The 19,603-nt window shown below is 31.6% G+C and overlaps 1 protein-coding gene across 2 annotated transcripts in view; it reads left to right on the plus strand.

Moving 5' to 3' along the window:
- The window catches only part of LOC129229866 (serine/threonine-protein kinase ULK3-like), an 82,010-nt gene that overhangs the window by 36,459 nt on the left and 25,948 nt on the right, over positions 1–19,603 (plus strand). For both annotated transcript variants that reach the window (XM_054864245.1, XM_054864244.1), the window contains exons 9-13: positions 2,704–2,744; positions 6,758–6,869; positions 15,656–15,723; positions 16,094–16,169; positions 16,263–16,303. In XM_054864245.1, coding sequence (XP_054720220.1) covers positions 2,704–2,744; positions 6,758–6,869; positions 15,656–15,723; positions 16,094–16,169; positions 16,263–16,303 — 338 coding nt within the window. The remainder of the gene's footprint in view (positions 1–2,703; positions 2,745–6,757; positions 6,870–15,655; positions 15,724–16,093; positions 16,170–16,262; positions 16,304–19,603) is intronic.

A 19,603-nucleotide genomic window follows, 5' to 3' on the forward strand; every position in this document is an offset into this window, starting at 1 on the left:
AGAGGAATAAAAAACTGCAAAAAAAAAAAAAAAAATTGTGTCATCAAAAGCTGGGGTGAGGCTATCGTGAAATAAACTTAGAACATATCCTTTAACATTTCATTCATTTTTACGAACTTTGTAAATTATTTGTTTTGTAAACTTTCATACTTCATGTTATAGTAACGTCGTATGCAGAAAATTACTTTTTTTTTGTTAACAAATGATTTCATCATAGTCTCTTGTTGAAGGTATGATTAAAAGAATAATTTTGAAGAATATTTTTTCCGTTGATTAATTGGCAGTACTTGGCCGTCATAAATATTCAGCAAATTAACCGATTAATCGGCGCATTCCTAATGTATGGTCATCCTGATTTCTTTGACATATCTTCACTCCACAGAGTCCCGACTTAGTGTCCAATTTAATTTAAAAATATTAAATTTAAGTGAAATCTTTTGAATGTCGAATAAATTTTTGTGATTTCTATCTTGTATATGAAAAGTTAATTTTGTGGAAACAGAAAATTCGTTAATATTGTCCTTGGTGATACACTGAGATAGATAGATTTAAAAAATTTCTATTGTGAATACCACTATTCATTATTTGTTTCACTTATTCATAAAGTATAAAAGTTCAATTTCACAAATAGAGTGTGTTACACATTTTTTTTTAATTTTGAAAACAGTGCATAAAATGCATAAAACATCATTTACCCATTCTAAATATATTGAAACATTTTAGAAAAAGATCAGAAATTTGATTAAAATGAGGAGTGCTTTGTATTTTAATACCCCATTTTGAACTATATTAAAACATATTTTTAAAATAGCGTACTAAAAAGAAATAAAACACTTCATTTTAGTTATAATGCAAACTTATTTTAAGTTTATTTATCAACCCAAACAGAATGAAAACGCTTTGACACTGTAAATAACTGGCCTTGTAATAATTTAATCAGTTTTACAAAACTCTTTCAGTAATATTTTCTGTGGATTCTTTCTTTCAAAGATTCTGAATTTTTTAGTCCGTTTTTTTTTTTTTTTTTGCAAACTTATTTTGTTATTATGTGCTTAAATATCTTCTCAAAACATAAAAATTAAAACTTTACTAATGTTCCTTTCTTTTCAATGTTTATTTAAGGTGTTTAAACAATGATTCGAAAGGAAAAAAATGGAGTAAATTGGTTCATTAAACGAATAGTTTGTTATGAAATCAAGATGCATTTTTGTGAAAACCTAAGAAGGATATCATTTTAAATACTGGTGTTGTTCCATTACTGAACTATCGGTATTTTGAGCAAAGCAGGTTCTCCTAACCTTCTTGTCATGCCGTCTAGACCCCTGTCAAATGGTGAGGAAGAATGAGAGCTTTTTTCGGACGACATTTTCTCCCTCAGCAGTCATTCCGCCTCACTTTTTAGTTCAATGGTCTGAACATCACTTTGTTAGTGCATACAAATAATTACTCCCCATTTCCCAATTGTTTTTATCATTCTAAATGGGAAAGTTGATAAAAATAATGAACTCTAGAGCACTGTTCCATCTAAAGTTTGTGAAGATAGAAAAAAAAGAGGCGGGGGAGGGGGGGGAGTTTCAGATAATTAAAGAAAAGCTAAAGTTTCTCAATGTGCTTGAAAAAATAAAAAATGTGTCGAAAGTAGCCGGAGAATTTGTGAGTGAATCTTCTATGTGCACAATTAAAAGTGAAGAAAAGCAAATCCGTAAAAGTTGAAGAATAGTGTCTAAGTAAAATGCAAAAATCATGAAAATGGAAGTTGTTCTTAAAAAAACAAGGAAAGGGGGGGGAGTGATTGCTGCAGATGGAAACATTATAAGATATCTAGCAAAGCAACAGTATATAAAATTATTAGAATAACGGTTTTTAATCACGCAGCATAAATCATCAACATCTTCATTTTTTTAAGTTACAAATATCACTAATGGATGTACTGTACTATGATATTACATCATTTTATTATTACTACATACTGTACATACCTTACTGTTTTATTTTAAGTCCCTCTTTCCTATTGATCACTGGTTTTGTGCACCGCAACAGCATTTTATATTGAATAATCAGCGTTTTTAAAAATACAAATAAAACGTCAGTTCTTCATATAAGAAACGGTAATGTATACTTAAGGAATGGTTTAAAATAGTTTGAGGTGGTGCTAACAAGTGTCTAAAATAATTAGGTATGTTTATAAAAATTTGTACACATGCCCTTTTCCACAACACGAAATTTCGACTTACGCGAGGGAGTCTTGGAACGCATCCCTCGCTTAAGTCGGAACTCGACTGTATTATATAAAATAAAGATGCTGTGATTTGAGATTAATGATAATTTCAGTGGCTATGTACATGTAGCTTATTGTTACATTTACGTATTGTTTCAAAATGATGTCTGCTACTCAGAGGAGTAAGCATGTTCCTCATCAAAGTACTTAATGTACTTGACTACACAACAGAATGAGCCAGAATAATAATAAATATCATATAGTAATTGTGTTGAAAAATTTGGATGAGACAAGGTAGCGCCTACAGATTTTTATTAAAAATTTCCCCACATATGCAGAATAATTTTGATATTTTCTTGCAAAAATAGAAACTTTCTTCTTAAAAATACTATGCTATAAATTAGTTTTCTTGAAATTTTTAAGGTTCACAATCTTTGCTTTTTATGTTTAAACTCTACTGATTTTTTGGTAAACTTTTCTTACAGATGAAAAAGATCGCAGTAGAAGAAAGGAGATGAGGAAAAAAGTGAGTGTGTTAGACAATATCTTTGTGAATTTCTACATTTTGAACTATTCTAATTAACTTAAGCATCTAAAATTTATAATGTTTGATTGAGGTATGCAATTGAGAAATTTTTCTTTCCTCTAGCTGTATATGTATACATACTTGCAAACTCGACTGTTTTTAACCGGAGACTTCTGTTTTTTGCTTCCATCTCCCAATTTCCCGTTTTTAGCAATTTTCTCCCATTTTTGCATTTTTTCAGTCAATCATCAAAAAGTTTCACTTTCTTCTCAATTGATGGCGCCCTTTACTAGTCTACCAATATCAGGGAATAAGAGTTTTTCTTATTAATAACTCATTAAGTAAAAATTAATTTTTTTAAAGCTTTCCACATTGCATGTTCAACGAAACACATGCTTTGCCGAAAATTGCAGCAGACTTCAATCCTTTTATCTTGAAAATATTTCAATTATTTTGAAAGTTTGAAGTTACTTTAACATGTGCTACCCTATACCTACTTATTTTATATTCTTGACTTTTTTTTTTGGATTTTACCAGATTTTAGTAATTAAATTTTTGTAGCTACTTTTTTTGTAGAGACAAGGAAATGTATGAATTTTTAAGCAAATTCACTCCTTATTATTTGGTTTATTCCTTTGCAGTATATTTTTCTTGCTGCTTACCAATTAGCTTACATCTGCGAAAAGTCCCCATTTCACTTTAAATTTAGTATTCATGTATTTAAAAGCATAATTTAATAATTCTGTTATGAAGATATGTTGCTAGTGAATCACTTATATTGCCTCTAGTGGAATCTCCTGTTTTTTTTTTTTTTCCGAAGGTTGGCAAGTATGTTTATAATTATATATATTAGTAATTATAAATACTAGTCGACCCGTGCCGAACTCCGCACTGTACTTCGAATCGTTTCATAAGGCATTTCACTCTTTAAAAATTTCAAAAAACACTTATTATGGAGAAAAACCGAAAAAAGAAACGGAAAAAAGTAAGCGCACAAGAGAAGGCATGTAATTTGAAGACATCAGTAACAAAACCTCGTTAAATACAACGTTGTAATAATTTGATCATCGCTCCCCTTTTGGTTGTACGTATTTTCAATGCAAATATAAATATCATTAAAAGTGTGGCTGAGTGACACTTGAAAAATCAGTAATTTTGCATGTGAAAAAACAGGTTGTGGCAAATACAGTCCTGCCCATGTGAGCATCTGACGGAAAAAAAGAAACATTAAAGAGATATTTAGTGGCAGGGATTCGAACTGGCGCCATTCTGATTAACAGTACGACGCTCCAACAAACCTAGCAACTGTGCCATCCTTTTCGAATGCTATTCATTGGAGGAATGCGTAATAAAACACAGTAAAAAAAGTTTTTCGCTGAAAAAAATATAATAAGATCATTCGTCTATGTTTTGTCATTCGCCAGCATGATACGATTTAAAATTATTCATAAAACATGGAATTTGATTAAAGAATGAGGAAGATCTCACGTAGCGATTGAAACAAACATTCTAGAGAAGTAATAAATTCGGTTGAAAAAGTAAGTGTTTTTATTTTTGAATATTCGACAATTTCCCATAGCAGGCTTCTTTAACCTGTACGGCATAAAAGCTCGCACTTGTTTTTCTTTTAACCGAACACTTAAAACTAAAAACCAAAACCAGTTGAACTGATTCCGTTTTTTAAGTGTAATTTTTCAAACGTAGACAAAATGTTTTTTTTTTTTCAGCCGAAAGCAAAGGAGTAGAAAATGATTTCTTACTAATGAAGTTGGTAATAATTTTAATGTTTTATATCTTATTCGAAGAAATAATTAAAGATTTACTGGTTGAAACTCGTAGTTTTAATTTGGCGTAGTATTTTTTCATTTGTACAAAAGTTTGAACACTGCTATTAGAAAAATCTACATTTCAGCATACAATGAAAATGTTTTTCTGCACAAAAAGGATTCCCTTGAGGTATATCTAATACTTTTTTTATGCTTACATTATACTCAGTGTTCTGGACAGAGTCAAAGCTTAAAAAAAAAGGGAAGAACACCCTTCGATTAGCAGTCAACTTATCTGAATGATAACTGTAGCCTGCATAAAGGAGTCGAAACACCAAATAGCATTCCCACTGCATTTATTTTATTACGCGTGTTATCAGTTGTATGTTATGAGTACATGTAATGCGTAATATTACTGTAAATTTGCTATTATGTCGGACAGCCCGAACTGGCCCAAAGTTCAGACAGTTTATAGCCGAACGCTCTACCGAAAAAAAACCACAGGTAATTTTAAATTTTTTTTCTTGCCGAAAAGTGTTTTTATTTTTGAATTTTTTTTTTTTTTTTTTTTACAATTTGTTATCGCAGGCTGCTTGAACCGTTATGACTTAGATGGCAGCACGTGTTCATTATTTAACAGAACGGTTAAAATACAAAATAATTTGAACTAAGTTCTTTTTTAAGCGTAGCTTTTCAAATGTAGTAAAAATGTGATACGCTATTTGTTTTTTTGCAAAAAGAAGATAAATATATATATTACCCTTTAAATTGAGGTAATATTTTTTTTATTTGCACAAAGAGTCAAAAACTCATTAGAAGAATCTATATTTCAACATACTATTTATTATATTTTACTGAACAAAAAACAATTCCAATGTAGTCTGAAATCTTAAACCTGATACTTATATTTTCGCTTATATTATGCTTTAATTTTCTTCCCGGAGCCAAAGCTTAAAAAAAAACCTTCCAATTGAGTATCAATTTAGCTCCGTGTTGCATCAAGTTTTCATAACATCTAGGAGCGTTTCTACCTCATGTATTCCCACATATTTGTTTTTCATGTAAGGCGCGATATTTTTCTAATTTTTTGATGCAGATTTTCCGGACGTGGGCCCGAACAAGCATTCTCCTGGTTACCAGTCGAACGCTCTGCCGATCAAGCTATTCAGCTCTGTCAGTAACACTGCAAGTTAAAGTTATAAATTTAACCGAAAACCTCATTTTGGTTCTTTAAAACAGGTTTTTTTGCCGAAAAAACAATTTTTAGAACGTGGGTCTATTTTTCGTCAGTAGCCTGCACGATAAGCTTTAAAATAAGGTGTAAATCAAAGAAATCGATCAAGAATTGAGGAAAATCTCGCGTAGAAACCAAAAACAGGCTACAGAAATAATATATAAGGATATATATTAGACAGAGGGTTCCTAAATTGTCTTAAAAATGATAAGTTCTAGTATTTTTGATGACTAAGAATATTTGTCTGAAACATTAGGTTATATATTTTTTTTAATGTTAGAAAAGTGTTGAAAAATTGTGCTTGTCTTGTGCAGAATTTCTAAAATTCTGCAAAATTCCACTGAAAATTTGTTCTATTTGATTGGCGTCCCTTTTTATGCCCAGTGCATGCCCAATCGCAGACAAAGAGGGGGAAGAGAGATTGTTTCTCAAAACAGTAAGCAGAATGGTTTTACTGCTGGATATTTTATTTATTTTTTTTATTATTGCCCCAACCACAAAAATCTTTCTACACAAACTCTCTGTCATTCTGCATCAATGTGGCAGTGTCACCATGTTTCTGCCTTGGGTATCCAAACCAAAAAACAGAGCCATCTTCAGGGCCTCATCTAACCAGTTAAGCCGTATCAAATGGTAGGCACAGGGGGACCCTGGAGTGTAATGCAATGGTACAAATTGTTCCCAGAGTTTAATAAATTCTTTTTTCCAGTTTATGAAAAAAAAAATGGATGATATTTCGCACAAATTGCAAGTTACATTGCATACATGTGTTTTGGGTTGTAGGGGACTCCATTTTCCATGTAGAGAAGTTTTAACCTTCTGAATTCTAAGCAGCAGTCGGAAATGAAGTTTAATTTTGACCACTGCTTGGCGTCTAGTAGCTCAAAAAATTTTTACGTTAAGAAACAGGTTCCTTGTTTTCCCAAAATGTGTATATGCAATATGCTTTGTAATTTTTTATGGTTTTGGTTTCTTATCCATTGTTTCTGTCAATACTTTTTTTCTCATTTTAGTTTATAGAATATGTTTCTCGAGCAGAAGAGCTTAAAAAATTATCCAAAATGAAAATTCAGAGCCAGAAAAACGATAATACAGAAAGTATATCCAACTCCAACCCTAGTTTTGGTAAGTTTTTTGTAACTAAACTGCTTTTCTAAAAGCATATTTTGATACTCTCGCTTGTATTTATTTAATGAGCTTTAAGTGTAAGTTCCGACATTCAAGTATGATTTTGCTACAGGTGTTACAACTATATTTTGCTCTTTGAGACAAATGTGTGGAGAAAAATTTACAGAATGCTCTTTAACCCCTTGAGGACCAGCGCTCGGAAAACGAAGCGCAACTACGGGACCGAACGTTCTGAAATGGAACGCCGCCATCGGCCTGAGCATCTACAGCAGTTAAGCCTAACTGAACAAAAATATTCATATAAAATCAGCATCTCAAAATAATGGCTTGAAATTTTAATTTTGCTTTAACAATGTATTACTGATTACTAATTATTAATATAAAGACTATTACATTATTAGAAGGAAGTGAAATAAGTAGAATACTAAAACTTTAACCATGTGCACAAAATTAAATGATATGTGCACAAAAACAAAGTTAGAGTTTGACATCGTGAGTGTGGAATCAAAGAAAAAGAAATGTAGCAAAAAAATATGTTCCTTATGTAATTTTGATTCAAACAACTTAGATCAACAAATTTAAACTAGTTATATTTCCCACGCGACAAGTCTCAAAACTGCTTCATAATTCACTCGAAAACATTCCCTTTCACTCACTTCGCTAACCATTTTTATTGCAGTTTTCCATTCTCCAAATGAAAAAGAATAAATACAGATGAACAATATCAGAAAGGATTCAAAAATAATCATAAACTTCAGGCCTCTTGAAATCATTCCTGTACTCTCATTGAACGGGGAATCCCAAAAGTCTGGAACACATACGCAAAAATATTTTAACCCTCCTTCCCTCCCCCATAATTTATTCAGCTAGATGTATATCTCTTTCAATTACTCGTAAAAAAAAAAAGAGAAGCAAAGATATAAACAAGAGCAATTGAGACCTCATAAATCATATGCGCAGAGCAGTGATTCACTGTTGTTTACATAAAAAAAATCTATCCCATTGAGAGGCCCAAATAAGAAACTAAAGCGTGTACATGAAGGTCAAATACCATGTGACTCGAATATGATCAAAGTTATAGCCATTTAGCGCCATCTATTATCATTTAAATATTCAATTCAATCGTTCCATTTCAAGAAAGCATATAAGTGATGCTGGGACGTCAGCGTCGATCAGAGCGCGTAGCGGAGAAGTGACGCTGGGCTGATAGGAGAGGAATCGTTCACATGAAAAATAGCCTATTTTTAATGCGCTGTAGCTCAAGTAATTCTCTTTTTAAAAGTTCCTTTACAAATCAAATATGATAGAAACAGAAAAATATCCTGTTCTAAAAGCAGACTGATACATCAGACAGAACAAGATAATTTTCTTCTATCATATTTTATTTGCAAAGTATCTTTTTAAAAGATAAATAAAAAACAATTTATACAAATACAAATACGACGACCAGCAACAGGCTCTGGGCCCAGCTAGGCTGGTCCTAGTCAATTAATTAGTCTCCAATGAAGATCAATGGCCCTCTTAAAGCTATCCACTCCCTTGCTCATTACCGCCTCTTCCAGTAAGCTATTCCAAGTGCCCACGACCCTGCTAAAGTAGTAGTTTTTCCTGATTTCCAAGTTAGCCTGAGATTTAAATAGCTTAAAACAATGACCCCTTGTCCTGCTTTCCCCGCAAAAATTTAATCCATTTACATCTTTCATTTTGATAAATTTAAATAACTGAATCATGTCCCCTCTGACTCTCCTTTGCTCCCGGCTATACATGTTAAGCCTATTAAGTCTGGTCTCATAATCTAAATCTCAGAGTCCCCTTACTAATTTAGTTACCCTTCTTTGAATCCTTTCCAATACAAAAATATCTTTCTTCAGATAAGGCGACCAAAACTGAACAGCATACTCCAAATGAGGTCTTACTAAACTCCTATATAAAGGCAGAAGAACTTTCTTAGATTTGTTTGAAATAGATCCATTGATAAACCCAAGCATTTTGTTAGCTTTGTTACTAGCAATACTGCACTGTTGACTAAACTTGAAGTCCCGATTTATAAAGATACCCAGATCCATAACATTTTCTGCCTGATTTATGACAGAACCCTGTAAACGATATCTCATACGCATATTTCCATGACCTAAGTGTAGCACTTGACATTTCCCTACATTAACTGCCATACCCCATTTATCTGCCCACTTAGTAATATGATCTAAATCCTCTTGCAGCTGTTTTACTTGTTCTTCATTTTCGACAATCTCCATAACTTTTACATCATCAGCAAAACAATTCATGCTTCCAGAAATATTTTCATTGATGTCATTCATAAATATAATAAACAAAAGAGGCCCTAAAACTGATCCCTGAGGAACCCCACTTAAAACATCACTCCAATTAGAATGATTTCCTCTCACAACTACTCTTTATTTCCTACCAGTGAGCCAATTTCTAACCCAAAGTAAAGTTTTTCCTCCTATTCCTATGTCAGCTAACTTGCTGAGAAGAGCAACATGCGGTTCCTTGTCAAAAGCTTTTTGAAAATCGATATAAACAACATCCACACATTTTTTGTTATCTAAAGCTGAGGTAACCTTGTCGTAGAAATGCAATAAATTAGTAGTACAGGATTTACCTTTCCTGAAACCATACTGCAAACTAGTCAACAGACTATTAGTCTCTAAGAACTTCATGATCTTAATTTTGATCAAAGTTTCGAAAATCTTACAAATCACCGAAGTCAAACTTACAGGTCTATAATTCCCAGAAATACCTTTAGACCCCTTCTTGAAGAGTGGCGTTATGTTAGCCAGTTTCCAGTCCTCTGGCACCATCCCCGAGTTATAAGAAGCATTGAAAATATTCAAAATAACATCCACTAATTCCTCTGCACATTCAACTAAAATTTTTGGATAAATATTATCTGGTCCCGGAGCTTTAGTTACTTTAATCTTTTTCAAATGAAATAAAACCTTCTCCCTGGAAAATACAAAATCCTCAAGCTGTATAATAGCTTGTGTCTTGTTAGTGTCAACTGTTGAGATACAGTTATCATTAAACACACTGGAAAAAAGTTATTTAAAACATTTGCAATATCCCTATCGTTTTGGATTAAATTTCCATACTCATCAACCAAAGGCCCAATTTGACTGTTTCGAGCTTTCCCAGAATTAGCGTAAGCAAAAAACCTCTTAGGGTTCCCATCAATGTCATCTACCAGCCTTTGCTCCAATTCCCTTTTCTGAATCCGTACCAAATACTTAAAATTTCGCCTTGCCTTACCATACTGGAGCCTCTCCGCACTCTGACCAGTTTCTTTAAACTGACGAAAAGTGGCTTGCTTATAATTAGGAGCTTCTTTAGTCTCCCTGGAGAACCACATGGGCCAAGTTTTGGTACTAACACCTTTTCTCCTAAATGGAACATAGTCCCCAACCGTTTTAGCAAGTTTATCCTTAAATTCTGTCCACTGCTGATCTACGTCGCTATTTTCCTATCCTGACGAAAAAACCTCTTTCAATCTCTGCCTAAGTGCAACAAAATCAGTGTTTCTGAAATTGGGCACAAACCTAAAATTATCATCTTTGCACCCTTCAAATTTAATCTGGAACCTAATGCTGTTATGATCACTATCTTCAATATGCTCCCCTACACACAACCCCTGAACAAAACTACTTATGTCACAAAAAACTAGATCCAAAATTGCCTCCTCTCGAGTTCCCTGAGTTACAACTTGATCTAAGAAACAGTCACCAATTACTTTTAAAAATTCCTCTTCTTTGCCATTACCAGGATAAAAATTATTCCAATCTATACCCGGAAAATTGAAATCCCCCATTATGATAACGGATCCCTTACTGGACATGTCACTAATAATATGGTACATCTGTTCATCTTGTCCCTGGTTTGAATTAGGTGGCCTATAAATGTTTCCAAAGCGTAGCTTTTTGCCCTTACTGCTCATCAACTCCAGCCAAATCAATATCAATATCAGTAGGCTTATCACTCATGACCAATTCATTGCAAATAAAATTGTCTCTAACATAAAATAAAACCCCACCACCTCTTTTACCTACTCTATCCTGTCTGAACAAATTATACCCAGCAATATGTAATAACTCTGCATCAGATTCGGTAGCCCATGTCTCTGTAATTCCAATAACATCCAACTTCTCATCCATAACTATGCTTTTCAATTCATCCATCTTGTTCAGGGCTCCCAAATGGTCCACTTTTCCCGCCAAAGTCCGTTTTTTAAGGTAAAGTCCGCTTTAGACCGCTTTTTAACATTTTGGTCCGTTTAGTCCGCTTTTATATTGTTTTTACTCAAAAATCAGATTTTAAAAATTTTCAATACATTAAAAGATACTGTGTGTTGACGTTTGTTATGCTCGAATACGCGGCAGCGGCGCCGTTTTTCTATTGAACCTGACTTTCTAGTATTATTTCGCTTCAGATTGACGTCATTACTCCTCCTTCAACCGCTGTAACATGGAAATCTAGCAAATGAAGAGGTTTGGGGGAGGAGTTTATGATATCAGATCAAAGCATTTTGCTACCGATATTTCTCACGAGTTCGTACGCCCTTGTAAAAAGAAAGAATGTTTCATCAGTGCAATTTTCTGAACTTGTGTTCGATATGTAACATCGCGAAAAATTACTTCCATGTGTTTGCGAGTTCAATCTTTTTGCATATTGTTAATATTTTGATGTTTTTGAGAATCAGAAAATGTTTTAACATTCATTAACTTAGATTAGCTTATTTTATGTTTAATTACAATAGATAAAAAACTACTTCTTTTTTCGGAACCATGTTGACATCAAACTTTCTTGGACTTCGCCGAAAATTGCTTGCAGGGTTTTGAGATTTCAATCTCTTTTCATCTTGTAAATATTTTGATATTTTTGGCAATCGGAAGTTATTTTACCATAACACCTTCTTAGATTAGCTTATTTTTCGGTTAAGTTTAATATTCAATTAACTTTTTTATTTTTGGAACCATAGCAACATTGAACTTTCTCGCACTTCGCGGAAAGTGCTTATCGTTGTTTGAGATTTCAATCTTTTTGCATCTTGTAAATAATTTGATATTTTTGTCAATCAGAAGTTATTTTGACACACTTCAACATAGATAAGCTTATTTTTTGTTTAATTTTAATATAAAATAAACTACTTTTTTTTTCGAAACCACGGCAACATTGAACTTACTCGCACTTCGCGGAAAATTGCTTGTCGTGTTTGAGATTTCAATCTTTTTGCATCTTGTTAATATTTTGATATTTTTGACAATCGGAAGTTATTTTGACATACGCCATCATAGATAAGCTTATCTTTAATTTAATTTTAATAGATAAGCTTTCTTATTTTTGGAACCATAGCAGCATTGCACGAACTCGAACTTCGCGAAGAATTGCTTCTTGTGTTGCAGATTTCAATCTTTTTGCATCTTGTTCATATTTAATATTTTTGGCAATCGGAAGTTATTTTGACATACTCCACCATAGATTAGCTTATTTTTTGTTTAATTTTAATAGATAATAAACTACTTTTTTTTTTTTGAAACCATGGCACCATTGAACTTACTCGCACTTCGCAGAAAATTGCTTGTGTTTAAGATTTTAATATTTTTGCATCTTGTTAATGTTTTGATATTTTTTGCAATCGAAAGTTATTTTGACATACGCCACCATAGATTAGCTTATTTTTTGTTTAATTTTAATAGATTATAAACTTAGTTATTTTTGGAACCATAGCAGCATTGCACATTATTTTAACATTTTTGGAAATTGGAAACTGTTTTGACATGTGCTACCTCAAATTATATTATTTAATTTTATTTTTAAAAACTAAAATTTTGTATCCTTATTTTAATTTTTTTTTTTAAATACTCATAATGAATATTTTCAATTTGAAAGTATAGCTTTATGAATCTGAACTTACACATTTATTTATTATGTTAAGTTATCCAGTAAAAGCAGGCTCAAATTTACACTCAGTGTATTTATCGCTTAAGCAGTGTTTGTATATTTTTGGGTGTGGTGACTTTAATAAAAAATTTTCTTTTTCACTAATTTTTATATATACTTGAAGACAGTTACAATATTTTTTGGTGTCCGAACAACTAATACATACATATGAAGAAATGATTTGGATACTTAGCATACTAATAAATGATTTGGCAATTCTCTAATATTTTTGAACTTAGTCAGTAGCGTAGCCAGAAATTACCTCCTGCTTTGGTGTGTGTGTTTGGTTATGAACTCTCATATATATATAAACTTACCATATTTAGGCTAGAAATATGTGTAAAAAACCAAGGGCTGTGGAGGGGGACCTTCTGGCCTCTAAACTATATCTTCTTGTCTTGCGGTACCTTATATCAAAATAAATTATCTTTAAACTGGTTATGTAAAAATTTTTGGAAACTACTATGTGCCAAGGTGTTTACTGTAATAATTTAAGTATGCACTGATTATCGGTCATTTAGGTGAATATTTTTAATTAAAGCCAGTTTTTACTTGTTAATTAATAGAAAATTTATTTTACAAATTAAAGTTACTCTGTAAGATGGTCAGTTACATGCTTGCTTGTGACCCCCCTCCCCCTCCAAATGTTTATGTAAATAAGATAATTCAATGAATAAAAAGTTCAGTTGTACAGAAGGTGATAAGGATTTATCATTAAATATCATTATTATGGTTAATTAACGAATTATCTTCACGTATTTAGTGTCAGGCAGCTAATTTGCCTTTTGGTGCTTCCCTGGGTTTAACTATGAATGGTCCTCCCAAGGTCCTCTTTTTAATCCTAACTGGTCCTCTTTGGTCCCCTTTTTGATTCAAACTGGTCCTCTTTTACCCTTTTCTATGGCTAAAATGTGTTGGGAGCCCTGCTTGTTCCTAATACTGCGAGCATTGGTATAGAAAACTTTAAGCATGCCTAAGTTGCTTCTATTTAACACCCTGAAATTTCCTAAATTACAATTGTTAACATTACTACTCTTGTTCGTCACTTTATTTCCATTTCTAGCAAATTTATGACTTATAATAGTTGCAAAACCATTATTAGTCGGTTTCCATGCCATTCACCATTCTTTATTTATTGTGGAACGAGAGTTTCTCGCTAACGACCAATTGTATTTCAAGTTTATTTTTATACTTCATATGAAAGAACACTATTGTAAGGAAAAACAATTTTTATAGGAAAAAATATGCTCTTTCTAATGGTACCAATGAAAAGAAGATGCAAGGTGACAAACCTGAGCTACAGCGCATTTAAAATAGGCCATTTTTCATGTGAAGGATTTTGACAGCCTCTTTGGATGCCAGTATCTTTTAGAGAATCAATATTTACGCTCTGCAACTATAACCCATTAAAAACATGTACATTGACAATGGAATTACAAAGTACGAGCTTTTGAATCATTTTTGTCCAGAATTTATGATGTTCTAAAATCCAGGAAAAAGTTTCTCCACTGCGTTTTTCTTGCGACTCTGCATGCGTGCTACACAAAAGTTAATGAAATCAAATTCATAAAAATACTAGGACATACGGAAAACCAAAAGTACTTTTGGCCCCTAAAATTTCAGGCTTCCGGTGTAATAAAATTTTCCACAACTGCTCTTAAATATGGCAATTCGTTAAGAGAGACAGAATTTCGAGCTCAATTTTTTATCCTTAAACAAAAGAACACCATCGAAAAAACATTTTATTTTGAAAGGTAAAAATCTGTTATTTCTAATGGTTTTAACGAAAAGAAGAAACGAGGTGACACACTTGAGCTGTACTGCTTTGAAAATAGGCTATTTTTCACTTGAGTGGTTTTGATAGCCACTTTGGATGACAATATCTCTTAGAAAATACATATTTAAGCTCTGCAACTGTAACCCATTAAAAACAAGTATTTTCACAATAGAATCATGAATCACGAGCTTTTGAATTATTTTTGTTCAGATTTTATGATAATCTAAAATCCAGGAAAAATATTCCATATCACGCTTTTTCACAAGTTTATGCGCATGCTACACAAAATCTAACGAGCTCAAATTCACAAGAATACTTGAATATATTAACGGCTAATTGTACTTTAGGTGCCTGAAATTTCAGGCCTTCAGCGTAATAAAGTTTTCTGTAAACTTAGTCTGAACTTGGCAATTGGACACAAAAAGCTGATTTGCCATTTGGGATCACATTTTTTCGGAGATCCTAGATCCTCAGGATTTGGATCTAGGAAGCTGAAAATTTGCATAGGTTAGTTTCAAATACATCTCTAAACCTCTATAAAGTTTCATCCAAATTGAAGATGGTTGAGTCGAGGCGATTTGGAAAATTAGGTCAGTTGACGTGAAATGACTCTAATGGCAGTTAAAACAGTAGTGAACATTTATTTTGTTACATTGGTATTTGCTGTAATGAGATTTTAATTTATACAAATACATAGTTGCTGAAATTATTATTATTATTATTTACTTATTTATTTATTTGTTAATGACATCACGAATTTACTTTTTTTTGTAAAAAGAGCTTCAAGCTTCAGAAAATATTTGAATAGATTGGTTCATCAAGTTGATGCTATCATTAGGAATGAAGTGTGCAATTTGTTTCACCCCTTTTAGCTTACAATAAACTGAAAAACTAAGATTAATGCTAAAAATTATTTTAATAAATTTGATGACAACGCCTCCCCCTCCTGGTATAAATTTATGTTACTCTACACTTAAACCAATGATAATAATCAGTTTTATACAAGAACTTTCTGAAATTTGTATTTAAACGTAATTTTACTTTTTAACAGAAGAATTACTTCAAAGCAAACCTGAGCTTAAGAAAGGAATATATCTTGCTGCACAAGCTGATGCTCTGGTAAGATATTTATTTTAATTGAATGGTAATGTATGCTCATCAGTAGCTACTTACAATGGTATTTTTTGTGTATATTGTATTGTTAGATTCATCTTACAGGATAGAAGGGAGAAGTAGAATATCATCTTTAAGATTTTAGGTGTTTTTCAGCTACATTACAAAACATTTAATACTGAAACAAATTTGTGAATAAGATTAGCTTTGCTCTTGTTTTATATTTGTGTATTCTCTTAAGCATCGTCTGTATGAGATGCTGTTAATTTTTCAAAGAAAACTTATGTACTTTTCATGTTAAACCTATACATCAAACTTTTTGCATAACTCATTAATTTGTAGTACTTATCACATTAAAAAAAAATAATTTTAATAGGTATCAAGTGAATGCTATGATGATGCCAGTGAAGTTTATAAAGTTGCTTTAGAATTAATGATTTCTGCAGTATCTGGTTGGTTTGTTTTTATGCATATTTAAAAAGAAATTTTTTTGAAGTCATTTTAACTTTATGCAATTAATATTTAAAAAATTATTCAATTTTCAGGTGAACCAGCAGGACCTAGAAAAGATCTGTTATATACTGAGGTAGAAATTTAATAATACTTAATCCATGTAGTTAATTATCTGTCAATATCACATTATGGTTAAAATGCAGGCAAAAAGTTATGAATCTAATTTTATAGGAAACAAAAGATGCTGTTTGTGTGTGTGTGGCGTGTATCCCGGGAAAACTGTAAGGCCTAGAAAGATGAAATTTGGTATACAGGTGCAATTTTTGCCAACAATGTGCACCTCGGGCTTCGATTTTCGATATTTTAATTGGAAAAAAAGTTATTTAATGTTTCATGTGGCTTTTAGCACTTTTTAGTACTTTTAAACTCACAGACCTCGAACCAATCAGGCCAGATAAATATTTTTTGTACTATAGTGTCAGAAATTTAATTTTAAATATGATCAAAAAAAAATTTTGAAAATAGAGCAATTTTTGTATTTTTTATGAATTTTTGAAAAAAACTTGATTTTGCATTTTTTCCTGGGTTTAGTTTTTTTCGAAACTCATCCTGCAAAATGAATAAAAGCCTCTTTTCTAAAATTTAAATATGTGATATTGAGAACATTTCTCCCTCTTCAGAAAAAAAAGTTTTCAAAAATACGCAATTGTTTTTTTTTTTGCTATTTTTTAAATGCAGAACCTCCCACCCGTTTTTGCATGTCTGTTGATCGATCAAAAAAAAAAAAAAAAAAAAAAAAAAATTCCTTTATGTTGTGACATCACAACCTGTATTTCGATTCAGTATTGAAGAATAGAATCTTAATTGCTACAATTTTTATTATTGTATTTTTTTTTTACTATTGCTTACTTCTATATTTTAACGGTAGCACTTGCTTTTTTCTTTACTTTTTTTTAGTTTAAGGATTTCATTTCTTTCTTTATTTGATCCCCCCTCCTCCCTCGCCAGATGTTTTGCTGCATCTATTTTACGTTACATATTTGCGCACATTTAATTCGATAAAAACTGAGTTTTTTTTTTTTCTTTCTTTGGAAATGCTACTTTTTGTACCCTACGGGGAACAAAAGATAGAAGTTTGTTTTTTGTTGATTTTGTGCTATTTAATTAAATAAATAAAATGCACGTTTTTCTCAGTGATTTTTTTAAATATTTTGTTAGGGAATAGGCGGTTAGGTAACATAAATAGAGATAGATCGTATATGTAGATAGAAGCTGCCTATGGTGGCAATCTTTAAAACTGTGTATGGCATAAAACGCAACTGGAGATAGATATAGCAATGCCAACTGGAGATAGAAAAAGAAAATATTTTGTTTAAGTTAAGTTTGATATCGATAGACTAACACTAAATAGCGAAGAGCTTTAGTTGACAAAATTTGCTTTTCTCAACCACCGATTTTATCTTTTAATTGTCGATGTCTTAAAATGAATAACTTAATTAAAATCATACTAATGAATATATATTTTCAGTTCTATAAATAACTACTAATTGTAATCTATTTTACCCAATTCAATTAGTTTAAAAATTTAAATTTTTTGGTAATCTTGATTTAATGGAAAAATGATGCTGTTTAGAAGAAATCTTATCATCTCTTTTGTTATAAATGATTGATTGTTTGAAATCTCATAGTTACTTTTTATAGCATAGTTGTTGATTAAAATTTTTGAAGTCTAAATAGAAAAAATAGAAAGGGTTTGATCATTTTTATTTTACTTAGGATAGAAACGTTAATTTTTTTAAAAAAAAGTTAAATAGGGAATAATATAGGGCAGAGGTGGAGAATCTTTTTTACCCATGGGGGTCACATTTAAATTAAGCAGTAATAAAGGGGGCTGCATAAGTTCATGTACATGAGAATGCAACTTTAGATAATTAATATAGTCTTTTTATGGTTTTATCAATTTTTTACATTGCGTAGAAATAAAGGAAAAAAGGAAGCTTTTAAGTCAGTTATTTATTATTTAACATAAGAAATTGCAATAAACATATTTTTATAGTTACACAAAGGTAATACAGTGGAACCTCAATTACTCAACACCCCAAAGGAACATGAAAACATGTCGACTTAAGCGGATATCAACTTACTGAGATTCTATTATTTTGATTCCTAAAGAGTTTCTGTATCACCTACTTACTAATGTTAACATTTTTTTTAATAAAAATGAATTCCAGTAAATAATTTTTCTTTTTGTTTTCTTTTTTTGGAAAGTACATAGTAAAATTACTAATATTATTTTAATAGCTCATGAGGAATAAATACATAATTTTGAAAAGAGGCGAAAAAGCTTCTTGTCAGTTAAGTTTTTGTCAGTCAGTTTCTGTTAAGGTTCTGCTCAGAACATGTGAACATGGGCAAGCACATGTCATGGTGACTTCTTTCTCAAGAGGACTTTCATGGTTACATTTATCCTACTCTTTCATAGCCTTTTAGAATTGCACATCTGGATAAAGGATGTAATTCCCTAAAAGAGCTTTTCAAAAAAGGATTGACTGACCAAGAAACTGCAGTGGAAAATTCTGAGAAGATGTCAATATGAAAGAATGTTGGCAGCAAAAACAGACTACAATAGCAACTGGATGTTGACTCATAGGGATTTTTGCAAATGTGTGTCAAGCTAAAGAGGTTCTCGCCCATTGAAATTAGCATTGAGCCAACCATACGAAAAATAAATGATGAGTTACCAAGGCAGTCGAGTAACCAAAGTTTCACTGTAACTTGTTGTGGCATTCATTTTTAGTCAATTTTTTAAAGACAGTGACATTGATAAATGCACTTCAAATGAAAATAATGAATTAAAATGTTTTTAATTACTATCTATAATTACATAATGAAGAAATTAATTAAAAAATCATTAAAATAAAAAAACCTAATATATAGCAATAATATAATAATAAGGGGATCCCTCGCCCTTTTTCGTTATTCATTACTAACAAGCTAATTTTCTGTTAGTAGCTTCATTTTGTCGAGACGCCCAACATTAGCCAGTACAAAAATGTGGGAAGTGGTAGCTAAAAGGGGTAATGAGGATATAGTTAGTTGATTTGGCGGTTGTCAAATATTTATAACTTTTTTTTTTAAATTCTCATAATAATTACCTAAATTTGCCGGAAAAAAAATTGTCCTACAAAATGCACGATTTGATCAAAGATGTCCCACTTTTGCAACATGTACTATTTACGAAGACATGAAATATAATTACTAACCAGCTGATTTTTTTTTTTTTGGTCAGTTAGTTAATATTTATATAATTTAAGACACACATTGTCCTACAAATTGGGTGGTATGCTTTTCTGGTCAGACACTCCAAAGTTGTAGTACAAATCCCAAATATAAAAATGATTACTATCAAGTTGAATCTTCGTGAGTAGTTTCG

The sequence above is a fragment of the Uloborus diversus genome, chromosome 9, assembly GCF_026930045.1.
Source record: "Uloborus diversus isolate 005 chromosome 9, Udiv.v.3.1, whole genome shotgun sequence".
NCBI classification, from domain to species: Eukaryota; Metazoa; Arthropoda; class Arachnida; order Araneae; family Uloboridae; genus Uloborus; species Uloborus diversus.